This window comes from Etheostoma cragini, chromosome 14, assembly GCF_013103735.1.
Source record: "Etheostoma cragini isolate CJK2018 chromosome 14, CSU_Ecrag_1.0, whole genome shotgun sequence".
Lineage (NCBI taxonomy): Eukaryota > Metazoa > Chordata > Actinopteri > Perciformes > Percidae > Etheostoma > Etheostoma cragini.
Window position 1 is genome coordinate 20,943,722 of NC_048420.1, and position 17,813 is coordinate 20,961,534.

Below are 17,813 nucleotides of genomic sequence, written 5' to 3' on the forward strand. Positions count from 1 at the left end.
TTGGCTGCTTAGAAATTAAGTGTTAACGAGCAGTTGGACAGGTGTACCTAATAAAGTGGCCGGTGAGTGTATATTGACTCCTATTATTATTATTATTATTAACAGTGAACATGCTTAGGCTAAGCTTAAGCAGTGAGAAAAGTGGAAGTGGAATTAAATTGATTTATTCTTCTGGAGTGATTTTTTTTCTAATTTTCTTCACGACACCACATCTCTACACGATGGTACTAACACTGTACAGTTCTCTGTTCCTTTGTACCTGACGACCAGCCGTTCCCGAGGCCTGACCCTGAGGGGTCTGTGGTTGACAGCTCAGGGACGGGGCTGTAGCCAACAGTGGTGGTGGACCAACAATCGGCTGAACTAGGTTTTGCCCAACCGGGGCAATGGCGGTGAAACCCAGGGTTGCCAGGGATGATGGGAGATACGCAGGGCCTGGGGCGGGTGTGGCCTGTTGGGGCGTTGCTGTGGTAACTCCTGGGCCAGACTGGACATAGGTGATCCTAAAGGAGAGAAGAGTGATGAGTGTCAAAGCTGAATATGACCTGAGCAGCTTACTAACTTATATGGCTCATTGAGTACAGACTCTGATATATTTAAGTTTGTGTATAATATATTATAAAATTATATTTAAAAAAGTCTATATGATACAATAGACGTACACTACCGGTCAAAAGTTTGGGGTCATTTACAAATTTCCATTTCACTCCATTATAGACAGGATACCAGCTGATCTGGGTGGGGGGGTGATCTTTAATGCAATATCTACATTTCCCATTATCAGCAACCATTCATCCAATGTTCCAAAGGCACATTTTGTTTACCAATCTGATATTATTTTAATAAACTAACTAAGAAAACATTAAACAACCCTTTTGCAATTATGTAAGCACATAATGTAATCTGGAAAATGCTGCCCTGGTTAAAAAAAACAAGGTCACTGATCTCAGCTGGGATTTTGTCTATAATGTAGTCCAATGGAATTTTGTGAGTGACCCCAAACTTTTGACCGGTAGTGTATATGGGAGAACAAATGTATGCTTTCAAACATTTTATATTATATTTTGTATATACTGTATTTATCATTGATTATTCTTTTGATTCTTGTCTTAAATAATCGGTACATAACTGAAAAACCTAACTGCTGCTGCTAATGCAATATGTATGATATTTTATTGATATTTATGTCATGTATGCACAGTATATATATATATATATATACTCTGACTATTTATATATAACATGTATGTGTTTAATGACAATAAAGCATCATTTGTAATTTACAAACAATTAAAGAAATGTGAATCAAATATTAAATCTTAAAAAGATATTTAGTTTACTAGCATTAAAAATATAATAAAACACATTTGAGTAAATGGAACAAATACATTTTGGGCATTTTTGCTTAAAAATGACTTAAACAATTACAAAAATTGTTGCCACAATGTGACAAAATGGAACTATATTTTCTCATCGTTCCAGCTGAAGCAGTGACTGAGGAACATAAAAGTGGGTGTATGTGGCTGTCTTTCAAGTGTTAGTGACCTGGTGGGTGGAGAGGTCAGAAGAACGGTCTGTGGGGGCGCGACACCTGGAGCCATCACCGTTGCCACGGAAACAGGAAAGGGGCTCCCAGGATGCACTGCTGCTGCGCCACTAGGATGAACTTTGGTCTGGACCACGGGCATGGGAGCGATCTGGATGATCTTTGTGGGGAGGGGAAGAATAGCACATAAACAAAAGGAATTTTTCACCAACTAATTTTAAAATTTACCGTTTTTTAGAAAACGAACTGTATTTGTTATGCATCTAGTGAGACAAACTTACAAATATCACATGTGGCTTTATGGCCCTCAAAACAGTTCTAGCACTTTGTTAAAGCAACTGGTCCCTTCTGAATATAAAGCAGCACAGCAGTAAGCAGTCATTTGATTTAATTGTTTTGATAACTGATTAATCATTAAGTTCATAAGGGAAGAATAGCCAAAGTAACGGGAAAGGTGCCCATTTCAGGAGTGCCCAGCTTCAATTAATTGCCTGTTTTATCTGACTAACAAAACCCAAAAATATTGAATGTACATATATATAAAAAGAGAGATGAGCAGAAAATCACATTGGAATGGCTGGAACCAGCAAATATTTTGTCTTTTTTTTTCTTATAAATGACATCTCATGAATAAAAAATAAATGTATTAATTTACTACAGTTTTAATCTCAGTTTGTGACAATACTTTTCTGACCTCAATCAAAAATAATTAAAGATTGCAGCAGAACGCAGTAAAACATAAGCATTAAGTAGGCCAACCTTCTGTAATCCACTTTGTTCCCATCATGATCCCGTGTTAACAGTTTAAATGCCACGGTGCTGTTGTGGATTTAACTACCTTGTCACCTGTCAGCAAACAGGGTGGCGTCTAGTCATCCTTGACACTTCTGACTGCATTAGTCACCGTTAGAGCTACAAAGATCAGTCGATTAGATGTCAACTATTAAATTAATCGCCAACTATTTTAATAATCGATTAAGCGTTTTGGGGGATTTATTAAGAAAGATTACAGCTTCCTAAATTCAAATATTTTGTAGTTTCTTCATTCCTCTGTGACAGTAAACTAACAAGACATTTGAGGTTGTAATCTTGGGCTTCAATACTGATCAACATTATTCACAATTTTCTGACATTTTATAGACCAAACAACTAATCAATCTATAAAATGATCGACAGATTAATCGTCAATGAAAATAACCGTTAGTTGCAGCCTCTGGTCACCGCATTGACATTTTTACCTTGTTTCCTGTCGCGGGGCCGTTCTGCACAGGAAGAGGCGGCGCAACTAGGGAAATGGAAGGATGAGGAGGAGTAGACCCTGTTCTCACTGTTGCCATGGGAACCAAGAGTGAGAAGGAGAGACAGAGAGAAAGAGAGAGAGAGAGAGAATTAAAACACTCAGCGTGAGAAACAGATGAATCGAGGTGAGCACAGCACAGGAGCGGCGGGTGGGTGGAGACACACTGAGACAGAGAGGACATTTCAGCTACTGATAATAGTGAAATTCCTCTCTCACAACAAAGTGGAACACTGTTCTGTTGCTTCAGACTCTTATGAAAAGAGAGTGATTAAGGCTTGGGTGGGCGGTGGGCTCTCATACTCATGTCAACAGTGTTTCTCCTGTCAATCATTCATCTCCTGTTTATGTAAGACAATCAAATCTATTTCCAGAGCTTCCTGTGGAGATGATTAATAAGAAAGAAGGGAAGTAAGGCACAAAAAAAGGAAAAAGAAAATTACTTTTTTTCAGTTTTCAGTGGACCAGTGAAATCACTAAGACGAAAGTCTGATTTGTTCTTTTTTTGTCAGCCAATCGTTGCTCTCTGTCTCACCTCTGGTTCCGGGGCTGACTGATGCAACTCTGATTCCCGCCCCTGAGTGCATGCCATTGGCCAGGGCGGCATTGGAGGGCAGGGAGAGAATTTGCTGCTGAGTGAGTTGAGGGGAGGAAGGGCTCTCAGCAGGCAGGACGTACTGGACCTGTGCTAGCGGCTTGGGGCAGCCGAGAGGTGTGAGAGATGACATGGCGGCAGTGGGGTGAAGCTGTGGCTGGAGGACAGGTAGGGGGGTTTGTGAGTGCGGTTGCGGGTTGAGGAGTTGCACTGGTTGGACAGCGGGAAAGGACCCTCCCAGAACTAGGCTAGTGACCAGACCGCTGCGCCCCACTGGGGTTACACTGACTGGACCAGGGGAGGAGGAGGAGGACAGGTACCCACCCCCTGCAGTGATTGGCAGCTGCTGAGGTCCACCTCCTCCAATCAGGAGAGTGGCTTTCTTGTCCTGAGGCAGAGAGCTGAGGGTGATGGCCCCTTCAACTGGCTTGCTGGCAATGGGGACGGGCGTGCAGACGATGGGTCGTACTACATTAGTCGCCACAGTAGGGGCCACACGGACTGCGCCGCCAACCGGGGTCAAACCCTGCGGGGCCAAAACAAGGGGAGCCTGGGTGCTGGATGTTGAGCCTGTGATGGACAGAGAGGAGACACCAACTCCTCCGCCTTCTTCTCCGATACCTGCTGTTTCTTCTCTCTTGGATCTTCCCTCGCTCCCCTCCTCTCCTCCATCTGTACCTCTCTTTTTCTTCCTCTCAGACCCCTCTTCACCACCCCCTCCTACTCCGTTCCCTTTAGCTGAGGTGGAGTTGGAGTGAGGGATGGAGGGAGGGGAAGGAGGGAGAGAGGAGCGAGTCATTGGCTGGAAGCCATGCTGGAGGGAAAAGAGAGAAGGAGAGATCAAAGCTGGGAAACTTACCATGTAAAGTAACTTAAGAACTTTCAGTAACTCTGGAAAGTCTGTGTGTTTTTAAATGCTGGAAGGAAATAAAGGAACCACCATCGATATGATGCCTTACATGCACAATTACACTGTTAAAAAAGAAAGCAACTATTTTAGGCTCTACGCTGTAAAGCGAGCTACATTAATACTTGACCTACCAAATCTGGTACCTTATACTCCATGTCTTGATGCAGAGACTAAAGTATTGCATAAAAAAGAAATAAACCCCAAAAATGTATGAACATTAGGGAAGTCCAGAAAATCTAGCTCAAAGTGAAGCCCACAGTGGACATAAAATAACACAAGTTATTTGATGAGCATTACAGCTACCTGTCCATCTGGTTCATCCTCATCGCTGTCCGTCACTCTCTCTTTACACTTGAGGTCAATGGAGCCTTCAGGACAGGAATCCTCTGTGGGTGGATATCAATAGTAAGTGTTTTAACAAATTTCAGCAAACCCACTTGCCACTGATCCCTGGATATTATTTAATTTGCAATCACTGCCTTCAGATCAACAGTATCCACATAAAAAAGACAATTACGTGCTATTGCTTTATTCTAACGCTGGCAATTACAGTCAGGGGCAGAGGCTCACCATGTGACACAGTTACTTTTGTTTTATAGCTTTTAGGTGTTTTGTGTAAATTGTCATTCTGAACAGAGGCTGTTTTATGGTTGTGCGTAGAATCAACAGCATACCCCCGCGGCCCCCTCTGCATCTACGCCGGACCTTACGCCGTAGCCTGACGCGCACCTCTCAAAAAATGGTTCTCCTTCTCCATAAACAACATGAAATCAAGGAGAGGGTTAACACTTCCTGCTACAGATTTCCCACCTTGGTCAGAAAACACAGGGGAGACACTTTCTTTCTCTCACTATGACTCTAGAGTCGATACTCGCTCCAAAGCCAATGGCCGTCACTCTCTCACTTATACCTTGTCTATCACCTACTCCCCCCTACACACACACGCATGCCGGCTTAACGCATACCATATACTTGTGCTTAACGCACAAGTATAAACATCAGGCCATTTACGTAGGCTACGGGAAAAGCTCTGCGTGGAGCCTCCGCAGAACCATAAAACGGCCTTAAGAGACGGCTGAAGTTTAGTGTCCTTTTTTTTTTTTTTAAAGAGGAACTGAAACAATGACTTTGTGGTTATGCAACAGTCTCTATAACCACCACTCAACAACTGTGCTGATCATCTATCTCACCCATGACATCATCGTCCCCCTCTTCCTCACAGATGACCATGCGCTCGTCGTCGCTGGTCACGTCCTCACCGGCCCCGCCCTGGTACAGGGACTGAGGCGTGGGCCGGTGGCGAAACAAACCCGCCCTGTCCTCCTGACAAAAAAAAGGAAGCACATTTTACAACTTTAAAAATATGTCTGAGTAGTTGTTGCAGTCACAATATATATTTTAAGAACACTGAGTACTGATACAAAACTAAAAAGAAAAACCTAAAAGATCCCCTCAAAATGGGGACTTACAGTATTTAAGTACAGAACTTCAGAACAACACTTTAGAAAGAAGTAGTATCACTATTATCAAAGCATACATGCGGCTTTGCCACCAGCATTAAATAAACGCCTTTAAAACAAAAGAGTTCACATGTAGGCCAATTCCTCTGTGAATAAGAGCAAAGCAGCAACACTACAGTGCCTTCAAAGGCTCTAAAAAGTAGAAAGTGAAACCTTTGAAGTTGGAGGCTGAGCTCCTCCAGAGCTTTCAGCAGCAACAGCTCAGGCCCTCACACACACAACCAAGTGTGTCCATTTGAACAGCCTGTTTTTCATTGTAGAGTTCAACCTAAATGCATTGCAATGTGAAGGACACACATCTGCTATATATCTATAAATACACACACGCATGTTGGTGCATAGGCGCTCACATACACACAAGCATTGGCCCTTTTAAAAAATTACTTCAGTCAGCTGTTTTTATTTTCAAATGTTTTATTTGATTTACTTTTTTCTTTGATCTCTTTGATTCAACAAATTAGTTTAATGTTCATTAAATAATACTCCTGACTTGAATAAAAGCACATGATTTTAACGCTTTTAACTTTAAAGTGCCTATATTTTGAAAGAAATCACTTTATCAGGGATTTGAGGTGTTATTTTGTGTCGCTGGTGCTTGCACACGCATACAACCTTGGAAAAAACCCATCTATGCTGTTTTGAGTGAGATATGGGTTTCTGAATGTATTCTTCCTTCAGTCTCCGGGTGAGCTGTTCAAAATCTGCAGGGTTTTCTACGTCACTAGCCAAAACCAGGTGTTAGCCCCCTCGTTCTCAATGGCAAAACACTGCTACAACACATGAGCTCAACATAATCTACAACAGAACTACTTACATGTCCCTGTTCTGCAGGGTAATTTATGTAAAATTGGAAGTGTGCCCTGGTTTAGAAGAAGTCTCCCAGTTAATCTGGCCTTGTACTAACTGAAGTTGGAGAAACAGCTAGCTAGCTGATATGATCATTACCTAGCTACTGCGCAAGTGTGACTCCCAACAAAGATGGAACAGAAGTGAGATGTCTCACTCTGTAGCTAAAACAGAGAAGTGAACACACTGGGTGAAAAGAGGAGCTGCAGCAATGTGCAGTACAACAAAATATATATATATTTTTTTTATGAAAACATGTAAACTTGTTCTGGTACAACCTCAAAATACAATTATGAACCTGAAAATTAGTCTAATATGGGCACTTTGAGATTAAACTAGCTGCTGATTTTGTACAGTTTACTTCACATTCTTAAATCTCCCGAGTCTGTTTGCTGCCTTTGAGCTACAGATTAACAATTCCCTACCTTCTCCAAGTCTCTCTCTCTCTCCCTCTGCTCCAGGGTATGCACGGCACTCTGGGAAAAGGCTCGGGGACGGGGGTGCTGCCCCACAAACAGCCCCCCTTGACGCTCAGATCCCCCTGGCCAGCCCGAGCCTCCTCCCTTCCCCTCCAGCACCTGAGACTCTGGATGGGCATCTGGAGACGTGAGGGAAAAGACTCTGATCAAAGATAAAATATCACTCTGTATCATATATGAAATAGAGCAATAAAACTAGTTCAATAAAATACACACTAGTGCTCTGTCTAAGAGCATCAGCTACCCAATATGGGTTAGATTTAGCAATAACAAACGGACACAGCCACAGACACAGACACAGACACACACACACACACACACACACACACACACACACACACACACACACACACACACACACACACACACACACACACACACACACACACACACACACACACACACACACCTATGCTCTCTGACATGCTCCTCTCCCGTGGCTCCTTTGGCGTCCCTCGGCCCTCTGACAGCGTCTTCCTGCGGTCCTTGTTGCACCACTTCCAGTCTGGGTGCGCTCTGAAGTGGGCCTCCTTCACCTGGCGGAAGAGGAGGATAGGGTCTTTAACTTTCTGTTGATGCTGTTCTAGTTTCTGAAGTTCAGCCAGTGTGCTTGTTTTTTATCGTCTAATTCCAAACAAGCTGCTACTGCAGTTGGTGAAGCTGGATGGTTAGAGCACACAATTACATTAAAAAGCTCTTGTCTTAAAGATTCAACACTCTGTTATGTCCATAAGAAGTAAACTGCAAAACAAACAGCAATAAAAAGCAATTAAAGAATTTTAGAGAGTATGTTTACCTGGAAGGCCAGATCGTGGTACTGCTGCTTCTCGTTGGGCCCTAGAGCGTACCACCACTCCCCCAGGATTTTGCTCACTGTCCGATTGTCTTGGTTGGGATGTCGCTGGTGCACCAGGGCCCGGTGGCGTTTACTGAAGATCATGAATGCATTCATGGGTCGGCGGATGTGGTCCTTCTCTCTCTGGTTGGCGTTTGAAAGAGCACACAGTGTTTAGTTTTATGTTAAGCACCAATCTGTCTCTGACTTTCTGTATCTATTTCTACTGATAGACTGTCTGTCGGCACTGCGGACTGACCTTCCTGTCTCCGTCCTTGGGCAGGGCACTGAGGGACTGTGTGCGTCTCTTCATGGGGCCATCGGAGGGCGTCGGATCGTTGGCCACACCTGGGGAGAACCTGCATTTGCACAGAGAGAAAAAGTGAAACTGTGAGTCAATAAGAGATGGGATATCAGGGGAAATTCCTCACTGTGTGGGGCTTTCAGAAAAGTGGCGAGGCTAAAAGGTTGTGAAGGATTTTTAGGAGGTATTCAAGACAAAATGATTCTGTATATCGAATGATTCTGTATATGTATATCGCACCTCTGCGGTTTTAAGACAAGGCTCCATAAAGTTTGACTTAATGTACTGTAAGTACTTGACCGGTATGCCATGTCAGTCCACCAGAACAGTGTTTTCCCTTTGTCTTCCTGACTTTCTTTCCCTTTTATTTACAGTTAATGTAACTGACACACTTTTCTTTATCTGTGCAGCCTTGGTTGTTATCACTGCGCATGCCAACTACTGAGTATTTATTCAGTTAATTCCACAAAATGCTTTTTCTACTTCTACTAAATTGCACTTTTCCTGCGAGCCACTGGATTGTTTCAAGGAAAGAGCAACCAGACACAGAGTAAATAAAAAAGAACAGATAACTGTTCCAGCAGTTGGAGAAACAGTAAGAAGTAAACAAGACATTCATTTGTATACAACTTCTTATCACACAGTATATTGATATAATACTACAGATTATATCAGAGATGACACTTGCACAGAGACAAAAAGAGAACACGAATCATAAAACATAAATCTGATCCACTTCCTCAATTTATACGCTGTATACTACTTCGCAATCCCCTATTTGTAGGGTGTTGATGCATATATTATATAGGAGAATAGCTCAGTGTGTAGCGTTAGTGTAGAGAGTGCATGGTGATCGGAGCAGAGAAGAAATTAACAGTAACGTTGTCAAGGGGTAATAAATGAACAGTGCCGTTTCAGTTTGTTTTTGAATAAATGCTGAAGCTCCTTAAGAGCAAAGTAAAGTAAACAGCAAGCTGAACAGTAACGTTATCTTGTTCTGTTTCCGCGAGACCAACATTTGAGGCTGTGGGAATGCTCGTAGAATTGTCATGGGATGCAACCTAGGTCCGGTCTGTTTAACAAAGTAATGCAAACCATTGACTAGTGTCCACTGTGGGTTTGTGACTGAAGAGAACAAAAACACTTTAGATTAGTAATCCAGAACGACTAATTGTCGAAAACAGCATGAATATAATTTTGGGTATTTGTTGGGTCTCTGTAAATTATAGAGTGTGGTCTAGACCTACTCCATCTGTAAAGTGTCCTGAGATAGCTTCTCTTGTGATTTGACACTATAAATAAAATTGAATTAAATAAAATAATGTTGAATTTATTAAATTAAGGCAGTCCAGTTTGACTAAAACGTAGATTAACCATGTCATATGATGTGCTACTTCAGTACACTTTAAGAACAAATATTACTGGGACCATGCAGAAAATTGCAGATGAACGTTTAATATCTAGGCATTCACATTATGGACACCATTACCTGTACAAATTTGGCCACAAATTCGTACACAAACCAAACATGGTTCAACCACATACTTGGTTTCCATCCACCTGGTCTTGTTTATATGAAACAAACAAACATACACTGTAGAATTATAAATCAGGATTCAATCTGGATTAGAGGTTTCTTGGCACAACTGTAAAAGAAGAAGCTTTAAAGTCACAAGAAAAAAACGTCTGAAAACTTGCAGCTGTCTCAAGCCGTGACTACATGACTTTGGTGCTTTAATGCCTTCTTTTCTAGTTCTACAAAAGCATTTTTATCATATACAGCAAACACAGAATTCAGATAAGATAAGGGAACAGGGTCCATGAAGGTATGTCAGTGGTCCGTTTGGCCTTTAGGAAATACAAACAAGAAAAACTATTTGGGGGTAACAGATAAGGGGCCCTAGTTTAACGATTCGAGCGCACGGCATGAAGCGCATGGCACAGGTGTGTTTAGGGCGTGTCCAAACCTACTTTTGCTAGTTTGACGGCAAGAAAAAGGTCGTTCTTGGTGTCTTTATTAATTCATAGGTGTGTTTTGGGCGTAACATGAAATAAACCAATGAGAGTGTCCTTTCCCATTCCCTTTAAAAGCCAGGCGCGTTTGTACCTTGGAACATTGTTATTATGATGGCGGATTTACATTGAGTATTTTTATTATTTATGCATGTTTGTGTGCTGCTGCGCTGCCCTGTATGTTACAAGCATAGTGTGCGTGCTGTGCATAAGCCTAGGTGCATTTTACAAACAATGACATGCTTTGCTATTGACTCTAGACCAGGTTCCTGCTGCCTCAAGATAGCAATACGCCAAGAATTCACATAAACACACCTCCCTGTAAGACCAGCACGCCCATGGGCGTAGGTGCATTTGCTAATAAACGACGTGGACGCAGGGCAGAAAATTGCGTCGGTTTTAAAATAGCAAAGACAGTTGCATCGGGCTTTGCGTCGTGCTTTGCGCCGCGATGTGCCGGGTGTGAGATAGGGCCTAAGAAGTGTTAGATAACAAAACATAAATACATTTATTAAAATAAAATGCGTATTATGCTTATATTTGTATGCGTCTGTAAGCATTCGTAAAGTGTGTATTTGTAAAAGCAGCGGATTAATGGATCTAAAATCTTGTTAAATGAGTCAACTTTTTATTTATGCCATTAGTCTCCCCATTGAGATGTAGTTGGATAACAGGCGTAACCATTGCAACAGGGTGAGATTGCTGAAGCACTTCTTTCGGTGATGGCGGCCTTTGTTAGCACGGTGACCCTGAAGCATTTAAAACCACACTACCAGCCAGACAGCCACGCAGCCCGTCTGAGTCACTCTGAAAGAGCAATAACCCAGCCAGACGTAGAGACGCAGCCTGAGACTGAGTGGAATGAACAAGCACAGACTGTACAGACACACACACTGATGCAGCTGGTAGAAAAGTTGTTTTTATTTTCTTTCTTTCTTTCTTTCAAATTTTGCTGTCAGAGGTGGATTTCAGTATACCTGTTTTAAGCGTAGCGTCCTTGAGAGTTTTAAAGTCTGCGATTCAAACAACACAGACAAACTGTGTCTAGTATGATCTACAGTAACTATCTGTTTCTACTGAGTCATACCCGGAGTCGCAGAAAGGAAACCCTATGTATAAAGCATTTGCTCAGAATGAGTTTACATTTAAATGTAGCACAGAAACTTTTTAAAGGACAGAAGGTTAGCTTACGACAACAAAAACATTTTTGTTTCTCCATATTAAAAATATGGAATATTGTAATACAGCTGAAGAGTTTTTTTTGCTTTCAAACTGAATACATAGAATTTGGAAAACAAAAATTAAGACTTTCCAAAAAAGGGTCCAAAAAACCCTATTAGTTGTTAAACTATGGATCAGATCAGACAGAAAAAGATTCAAATTTCCAACAAATTCCCACATACAATGCTATGTTAATGAACCGGTGTCTATGCCACAGAATAAACTGACAGAGTGACATCCCACTTTAAGAAGTTTATATGTGAATGATGTACAGATTTAAATTACCGCACTTGCATGTAAACAAAACCTCAATTGAATCAACGGTTGTCTGGCAGTTTCCTGTGTCTGACTGGTGGACTGGCCTCATTTCACAATGTGGTCAATGTGCCACAGCTCTACGCTATGCTTGAATTTAAATTAAATCTTTTGTTTCTTCTGCTTCTTCCTCTTTTTCTCTTGATTCCATCTGCCATCCGTAGCCATTGCTGGACTTTGATAACCGACAAAAAATGCACTGTTGAGCACTAAACTGTTATATTCTGCTATGTTAACTACATTTCTTACCTTTTTATGTGCCAAAAAAGACATTTGCAGAAAACAATCTTACAATTTTAAAGCAGCAGGCACTATGATAATACCAGCAGTGATGTTGATAAAAACCAGCCTCTTTGTACTTACGGGTCATCTATATCGCTCTCTGTCTCGCTGTCAGCCCCTCCTCTGTCTGTAGGAGGATTGTCATTAGTCGGGGGAGGGCATGACGGCGATCCCCTCTCTAGGTCTGGAGGGCCGGTTCGCCCGTCGCTCACCAGGGCCACGCCACAAAGGGGCTCTAAAAATGAAAAGCCATTTATATGCCAGTTAGTGAAATGCTTCATGAAAGTAATTAACAGGGCCATATGTCTATAGAAGCAGGGCTAGCCTGCATACAGCTGGTTGATGGGCAGCTTCATTCTGGCTGTGGGAGGTGTGAGAAGCTCTGACTACATCTATGTTATAATCTGTGACAGTAGTAAGAAGAATACTAGGAACATATAAAGGAAATGCTCCATCAAGGGTGTAGTGAATATATCTGTATATTACGTTATATTAAATATAAGTATTTTGTCATTAAATCAAGTATTTCCCCAAACTTAATATTGCAATTGTCTTGTTACAAAGTGTATTGTAGCCCATTAGTGAGCTTGCTTACTTTTACTGTGACTAGCCTCAACTTTGAAGGCCATTATAACGCATTCAAGAGGTATTGTAGAATTTATTTAGACGGAAAAATACTTTAAAAACTTTGTACATTGTGGTGGCCTTTTAAAAAAAATCCCCCAAAAATAAAGTTTTGGTTTATCTTTGATGCTCATACATCCTAAAATAGCAAACTGTCTGTTTTCTTTTGAGACTTATAATGTGACACCGTCATGAATGGAATGCCATGGTTTACTCTTAAGTGAGCTGGTTAATTTAACAGTCTAAAGCTGAAATTATTTGTTAATTGACAACAAAAAAAGATTAGCAACTATTACGATAATCAATTAACCTCTCAGTCTATTTAAAAGCAAAAATGACAACAATTTGCTGTTCACTACAATTTCAGAGTTTTCTGCTTTTCTTTATCCTATATTTTAGCAAATCGAATGTCTTTGTGTTTTAGATTAATAATGGGGGCTCTGAGAAATTTTTGTAGACTGCATGATTACTCAATAGTTGCAGCACTAACACAATAAATGGAAAAAAAAGATAAATTAATATCCAAAATACGGCTAAATGAAGCTCTGGAGATTACTGATCGTCTAGAGAGGTCAAAATTAGTATCTGAATACATATTAGCACTCCCGTCAGCAAATAGTATTATCAACAATGTTACTGGAACTATTTTGGCATAAACACCAACTGTCCTGATTTGCAATTCAGTCGCAACTGTTTTGGAAAACTCTGACTTGGCTGCTGGTACGTCCGCCTTTGCACTTGAGTGTTTTTGGCAGAAACAAAGCCCTGCATACTGTTTCCAGCAGTTCCAATTATTATATTAGGAAATATTTGTTTATTAGATACAGTCATATATTTTTGGGTACACGCTGTTGAATTCAGAGAAAGAGATTGGGGCTATTTGCTACCTTTGCTTTGATTGACAAGCTGTTGACCATCAGAAGGCTGGGCAGCCGCTCCTGATTGGCTGGGCTCCAGGAAAGGGACGAGTGAATGCCAAGGGAACACTGGCACCGACCGAGGCTCCACGTTGGTCCAAACTGTGGGAACACGAAAGGAGAGAGAGAAAAGAAAGAGAGAGCGACGAATTGAAAGGTCATCATGTTTATCTATGTCAGTACCATGGCCTGTAGACAGAAGGTAGCGCACTGCCCTGTGGCACCATGTGAAACCCTACGTGACAGTCAGCCAGCAATGAGCTAAAGTGCTACTAAAAACTACACGGTGAAGACCATGAATGGAGTTGTGTATTTAGTCACCTACTCTGCCCCCTCTCCAACACACACACACGCATGCACGCACACACACAAAAACACCATCCCTCAGGATAATGAGAGATGAGGGGTCATGCGGTGTGGTGTGATGAGGGAACCTGTTATTTTATCCACAGAGATTTTAGACTCCAGACTACTCGCCGTCTAGACTGCTGCCGAGCTTCAGACTCAATTACCGGTACTACCGGAGGTGGAAGAAGTAGTCCGATCTTTTACTTAAGTAAAAGCAGTATTACCACTGTGTGAAATACAATGTTACAAGTTACAAATGTGACTTTAAGTGGCCATATGTAACTTTCAGTTTGTGTTGATTCTAGCCACTGCTTTAGACAAAAGCGGTAGTGTTTTTACCAAACCTGCTGCCTTCTTTACAGGGCTGTATTACCCACTGTATAATACTGAGTTAGCGTTACAGAGAGGTTACAGTTTAATGAATGTTTTGCTCTGACAGAAAATCCTTTACGATAAAAGAATAAGTTACGGTAACTTAGCCTACTTTGTATGTCTCGTGAGCTAACGCGGGTATCACCATCACTGTGTCACGAGCCAAAGCATTAAAAGTTTGAAGCAACCAACAATATAATAACTTCAGATTTATATAGCGCATTTCATAAAACCCACGGACGCTTTACACAAGTAACGTTACAGGGGGACAAGGACGAAGAAAATAGTAAGCCAACACAAACACAAACTAATAGGAATAAAAAAGCAGAGATAAATGGAAAGGAGATGTCATTTAACGTAGCCTATAACTAGGGCTGGGCAATCTATCAATGTATATTGATATATATTTCCCAATATACAGTCTATATTGGTATATCGATAATATTTTGATATAGCGATATGTGACTAGATTTCGTCTTAGATTTTGAATATCGTAATATGGTAAGTGTTGTCTTTTTATTGTTTTACAGGCTGCATTACAGCAAAGTGATGTCATTTTCTGAACTTACCAGACTGTTCAAGCTGTTCTGTTATTTACATTTACCCACTAAGTCATTAAATCATTTCTGTTTATTATTTATCAAAAATCTCAGTGTGTAAATAATAATCGCAAAATCGACATTGAGATATTTGGTCAAGAATATCGTGCTATGTGATTTTCTCTTTATCGCCCAGCGCTACCTATAACCACATTGCACACTGTTAAGTTATTTATGAATCATTTACAGTCCTGTAATTGTCTCCATATGTTGATAGCCCGACTGAGTGTGACTCGCGTTATCGCCCATTGTCTTTCACTTTCTCTTTTAGCTTTTAGTTTTTCTTCATTTATTTGTCTGTGATGGCCCTGCCCTAGTATCAGCTATAACTACAGCAAATAACTTCTAAATACAGATGGCTATAAAGAAATCTCATGCTTCCTTTTACCTGGCTCAAAAGGCTGGATACACTACCATTTGCTTTCCGGTGTTACAAAGAAATCTGTGACCCATCAGAATGTGTTACTTGGCCGGGAAAAATTAAACCTGGGCAGAGGCCTTGCTAAAACTATATAAAAATGGCGTTCTTTTTACTGTTAGTCTTGTTTGCTGTTAAAGGTTGTTTAAGACCATTTTATGGAAAATGACAGAGCTTTAGAAACCTTAAAAAGTTCCATATAGTCACTTTAAGTAAAAGTGCAAAAGTAACTAAAGTAAAAGTTCTCATGATGCAAAATGGCTCATTTCAGAATCGTTTAAATTTTTTGTACATGTTATATATATATACTTTTTTAAAATAGAGTTTAAGGTTGCACCTGGTAAATGTGGAGCTAATTTCAGATACTTTACATACTGCTGGGTTGTTTATCTACAATATTAGATCATAATTTAGTAGTTGATTCATGAGTAATGTAACGGAATATTTTCTGAAAGTATCCTTCCCAACACTGAATACGTTTGCATCATCACAATACAATACCACTAAAAGCTCTACAACTGCTTATATTACCACCACTATTACTGTGTAACTACCACTACTGCTATTACTACAACCACCACCACCAGTACTACTACAACCACAACTATCACTGCTGCTAAAACCTTCCCTACTGCATTTTTAGATATTTCAGTTGAATCAGTTGAATAGTATATAAATCATAAAATGTTATATAATAAAGATTTCAGCCTCAGTTTAACCGTCCACTCCTCCACCTAGTCTTGAACTGCCAGAACTGCCACTGCCAGATCTCCGCAGCGCTACTCCTCCCCTGACTGGCTGCAGCACTGTAATGTCCAGTTTCTGTTTTCATTAATAATTTTATAAAAAAACGTTGCAAAACGGTCTATTTATAGCTAACCATTCACTGTCTAATGTCTCATCTAAAATGGAGATCCAGATCCTCCTGAGCTAGATAACAGAGAAAATGCAAACATATCCTGGATGTACTGTTCACACTGTTCAATACATTCTCTTTTGACTTCAGGAAGTGAAGCTTATTCAAATGTTTTACACACCAGAAGTTACTTTCTTAAGGCGGGCAGGACCAGTAATAGTAGGCTACTGATTAGGGCAGCACAACATATGCTTTTTTATTGTCATCACACTATCAACTGGCGTAAAATACACATCGCAAAAGGCTGTGACATATTGCTGAAGATGGATGTGTTAGTTGAAAGAGAATATGAGTAGAAAACTGCACTTAAAAATGTAACTGTCAATATGTTTTAGTGGTGCCTTTTATTTTCAACTCAATGATCAATTTGCTCTATAAATGAATGTTGGAAATGATTCAAACTTATTTGTTTTAAATTCAGCAAGCAATTTGATGTATTTCAGCAGAATACTGATAGCAATAGAAAAGGGAAAATGAGTACCCTTTAATATCTGTTCATTTATTTATTTCAAGTAATGTCATTTCTGCAATATACTGTATGTACTTTATTGTAAAAGTATATATATATCTTTTTTTCTCCTTCTTTTTGATCATCCACAGGTAGTGCAGAGGTCTAATTCAGAAATACTGAAAACATCTGAAAAAGGACTATAATTAGCAAAGATTGGACACTTTATGGATTTCATTGTAATGCATTAAAAACTTAAACCTAAATTTCCATGTAGATGTCCATCAACTTTGAATAACTGCTGAGTCGTGAAACTTTGCTAAATTATGTAATCTTTGTTTTTATCTTCTTATCCCTATTCTTCTTTTTAGAATGATAATTGATATTTATTAGGGAGGTATCACCATGTTCAAATGTCTTACAGTCTTTTTAAATATGTGCATAGGAATTTAATGACTCGCTCGAGGACACATCAGCAGTACAGGCCGAACGATGCTGGATTTTTAAGGCTGATATTGATATTGATATTTGGAAGTTTAAAAAAAATTGTTAACGATATATCAGAAATTATTTGTTTTTTAAATAGAACACATAACACAACTCGGGGAGACTGATCAGTCCATCTGCCTTTTTTGCAGAGGGTTGGCCGTCTGGTTGGTGTGTCAGGGGCTTAAAGGACCTGCTGACACCCTGAAGTGGCAAGGCATGGATATACCAGGAAAGCACCGACAGTGGTAGTTTGTGAAAAGTCTCAGAGAAAGAAACACTGTGCAGATAGCCATCTGTCTCTTATTGGTTTACTTGAAGCGTTAATAGGATGAATTGCAACAACAACAAAAAACTTCTGATGGGGTGAACAGCTGTCTTCATGCTTTAAGGTGGTAAAGTATGCTACTCTCAACTGTAGATACCCACCTGTCTCATGACTACACATTACCACAACTTGAATTCTTTTTCATATAATTTCTCCTGTGGGTGCAAACGCAATAATACAGTTCCAGAGCTGTG

The 17,813-nt window shown here is 40.3% G+C and overlaps 1 protein-coding gene across 4 annotated transcripts in view; it reads right to left on the reverse strand.

The window, feature by feature from the left end:
* The window catches only part of cica (capicua transcriptional repressor a), a 37,147-nt gene that overhangs the window by 8,156 nt on the left and 11,178 nt on the right, over positions 1-17,813 (reverse strand). For 3 of the 4 annotated variants that reach the window (XM_034891857.1, XM_034891858.1, XM_034891859.1), the window contains 12 exons: positions 13,675-13,806; positions 12,245-12,398; positions 8,288-8,387; positions 7,990-8,172; positions 7,603-7,729; positions 7,140-7,312; positions 5,539-5,671; positions 4,652-4,734; positions 3,379-4,252; positions 2,785-2,873; positions 1,546-1,706; positions 260-503 (listed from right to left, as the gene is read on the reverse strand). In XM_034891857.1, the coding sequence (XP_034747748.1) occupies positions 260-503; positions 1,546-1,706; positions 2,785-2,873; positions 3,379-4,252; positions 4,652-4,734; positions 5,539-5,671; positions 7,140-7,312; positions 7,603-7,729; positions 7,990-8,172; positions 8,288-8,387; positions 12,245-12,398; positions 13,675-13,806 (2,453 nt within the window). The remainder of the gene's footprint in view (positions 1-259; positions 504-1,545; positions 1,707-2,784; positions 2,874-3,378; positions 4,253-4,651; positions 4,735-5,538; positions 5,672-7,139; positions 7,313-7,602; positions 7,730-7,989; positions 8,173-8,287; positions 8,388-12,244; positions 12,399-13,674; positions 13,807-17,813) is intronic. The other variant, XM_034891860.1, reaches the window with a different exon arrangement.